The sequence below is a fragment of the Monoraphidium neglectum genome (assembly GCF_000611645.1).
Source record: "Monoraphidium neglectum strain SAG 48.87 unplaced genomic scaffold scaffold06078, whole genome shotgun sequence".
Taxonomy (NCBI): Eukaryota; Viridiplantae; Chlorophyta; class Chlorophyceae; order Sphaeropleales; family Selenastraceae; genus Monoraphidium; species Monoraphidium neglectum.
Window position 1 is genome coordinate 1 of NW_014007556.1, and position 2,531 is coordinate 2,531.

The 2,531-nt window shown below is 62.1% G+C and overlaps 1 protein-coding gene across 1 annotated transcript; it reads left to right on the forward strand.

The window, feature by feature from the left end:
• Nucleotides 1-164: 164 nt before the first annotated feature.
• MNEG_16179 (hypothetical protein) lies at nucleotides 165-2,483 on the forward strand (the record flags this gene model as incomplete). The annotated part of the gene is made up of 7 exons (XM_014035350.1): nucleotides 165-180; nucleotides 356-426; nucleotides 739-895; nucleotides 1,333-1,391; nucleotides 1,558-1,614; nucleotides 1,875-2,369; nucleotides 2,481-2,483. 7 exons carry the CDS (start codon nucleotides 165-167, stop codon nucleotides 2,481-2,483), a joined length of 858 nt encoding a protein of 285 aa, XP_013890804.1.
• Between the last annotated feature and the right edge of the window lie 48 nt (nucleotides 2,484-2,531).

Consider the following 2,531-nt stretch of genomic DNA (forward strand, 5'->3'; position numbering starts at 1 on the left):
GTGTGTGTGCGTGTGCACGCGTGTGTGCGTGCGTTTGTGTGTGTGATTGTGTGTGTGAGAGACTGTGTGACTCTGTGTGTGACTCTGTGTGTGACTCTGTGTGTACGTCTGTATGTACGAATGTGTGTATATGTGCGCGTGTGTGTGACAGTGAGCATGTATGTATGTGCAAGTTTCTAAGTAAGCTGTGGGCGGTGGGCAAAGCAGGAAGCTCGGAGCTCGCAGCCGCGCAGCCTTGAAATTCGTGGCGGGCATGCGGAGCACAACCCGCCCCCTCCCACGTAATCTATTGGCTGACTGATTGGTTCCAGGCCCCAATCCTCACTTTTTACTCCGCGTCATCCCTCGGCCCCAGGTGGTCCCGATTACCTCGACGCCCCTTTCGTGGACAAGGTCCAGGAGGTCACCGCGTCAGGCATACTCATGGTGAGTCACCCGTTAGTCGCTCTCCCGCCGCCCGGCGACCGGGCGACCGCGCCGCTTCGCCGGGCGCGGGTGGGGGCCTGGCGTGGGCGGACGCGGCGTTGCAGGCGGCCACGCGGGCCGACGCCGGCCAGCTCGGACCTGCATCATCAATTCAACTCTGCCCTGGCGCAGCTTGCGTCCCAAATTTTCCCCACCTGTGGGCACACAAATGTCATGTGATGCATTTGTCTCGTATTGCAAGGTAGAGATAGATAAGTATCAATCAACCCCCTCCCCTGGCCGCGGCCTCCCTCCATCAAATGTTGTCGCCAGGTCAGCGCCATCGGCAACGACGGGCCCCTGTGGGGCACCCTGAACAACCCCGCGGACAACGCTGACGTCATCGGGGTGGGGGGCATCGACAACGGCGGCGACATCGCAGAGTTTTCATCGCGCGGCATGACCACGCACGAGCTGCCGGTCGGCACGGGTGGGTTTTTGCGCGCGTGCGCGCGTGTGTGTGTGTGTGTGTGTGTGTGTGTATGTTGAGTGTTGAGTGTGTGAGAGAGATTGTGTGCGTTGAGTGTGTGTGTGAGAGAGTGTGTTTGTGTTGTTTGTGTGTGTTGAGTGTATGTGGTATGTTTGTGTGTTTCTGTATGCGCTCGCAGGAGTGCGTGCGTGCGTATACTTTTGTGAGGTGGGCAAGTGCGCTTGCCTTCAGCAGTCCATGAGGTTGGCGGCCGACAGAGAGGGGCGCCACCGCGCGCTGGGCAAGCAGGGGAGCGCCACGCTGCCGCGCTGGCAGCAGCGACAGATGCGCCGCCGAGATGAGCAATCCGATAAAAAATGACAGGGGAGAGTCATGGAGCAAACCTTCTCACCTCCAATCACATGGCTATATGATGTGATTGCTGTTGTGGATCCCAGGCCGTGTCAAGCCGGACATCATGGCGTATGCCAAGGACGTGCACGGCTCAAAGATACAGGTGGGGTGATCTAGAATTACAAGAGCCACGTGCTGATCTGGCGGCACGACGTGATCTGAAGCCGGCGCCGCCAGCACAGATTGGCCGGCCGACGTGTGCTGCCTGCGGGCGGCCCCAGCCCCTCCCCGCCGGGCGCCCGCCGCGGGTGCCTGTCATTGTGGCGCAGTTTGCAGGGGCCCGCGCCGGGCTGGGGCCCGGCAGGGCCACTGTGGTGCTGCGGCCCGTTGGTGCCGGCGCTTCGGACGCGATGCTTCTCGCGCCTCCCCCCCTCCCCCCGGGCCCAAATACAACCAATAAGCTCTCCACAGAACGTTTGGCAACGCCTGCATGCACCTCCTGCTGCGCACAGTCTAATGCAGACATACTCTCAGACCCACTGCTCGTAACACATGCTTGACATGCACACATACTCTCTCACACGCACACCGGCACACGCACACACACATTTACTTACACCTGCACGCATCCCCTCCGAAACCCCAGGGCGGCTGCCGCACCCTCAGCGGGACAAGCGTCGCCTCCCCCGTCGTCGCCGGCTGCGTCGCCCTCCTCGCCTCCACCGTCCCCGCAGCCACCCGCTGGACCACCCTCAACCCGGCAAGCATGAAGCAGGCCCTAATCGAGGGCGCCGACCGCCTGCCGAACCTCAACATAATGGAGCAGGGCAACGGCCGCATAAACCTCGCGAAGGCCGAGGCAGTCCTGGCGGACTACACGCCGCGCGCCAGCCTGTCGCCGACGACGCTGGACTTCACGGACTGCCCGTACATGTGGCCCTACTGCCGGCAGCCGGTCTACGCGTTCGGACTGCCGCTCGCGTTCAACGCGACAGTCCTGAATGGCATGGGCGCCACCGGGAGGTTCCTAGGGGAGCCCGAGTTCCAGCCGGGGGATGAGGGGGGGCGGCAGCTTCTTGTCAGCTTCACGAAGAGCGACGTGCTGTGGCCGTGGTCGGGGTTCCTGGGGGTGTACATCGAGGTGAGGGGGGGCCGGGTTTCATGTTTTATGTTTTGGGGGGTAGGGTGGGTGCGGAGGGGTGGCTTTCGATTCATATCAAAAGCGGCGCTTGTTGGTAGGGGCTTCACACAGTGATGCGCAGCAGTCTCCTATCACTCAATCGCACCGCCCCCAACCCCCAAA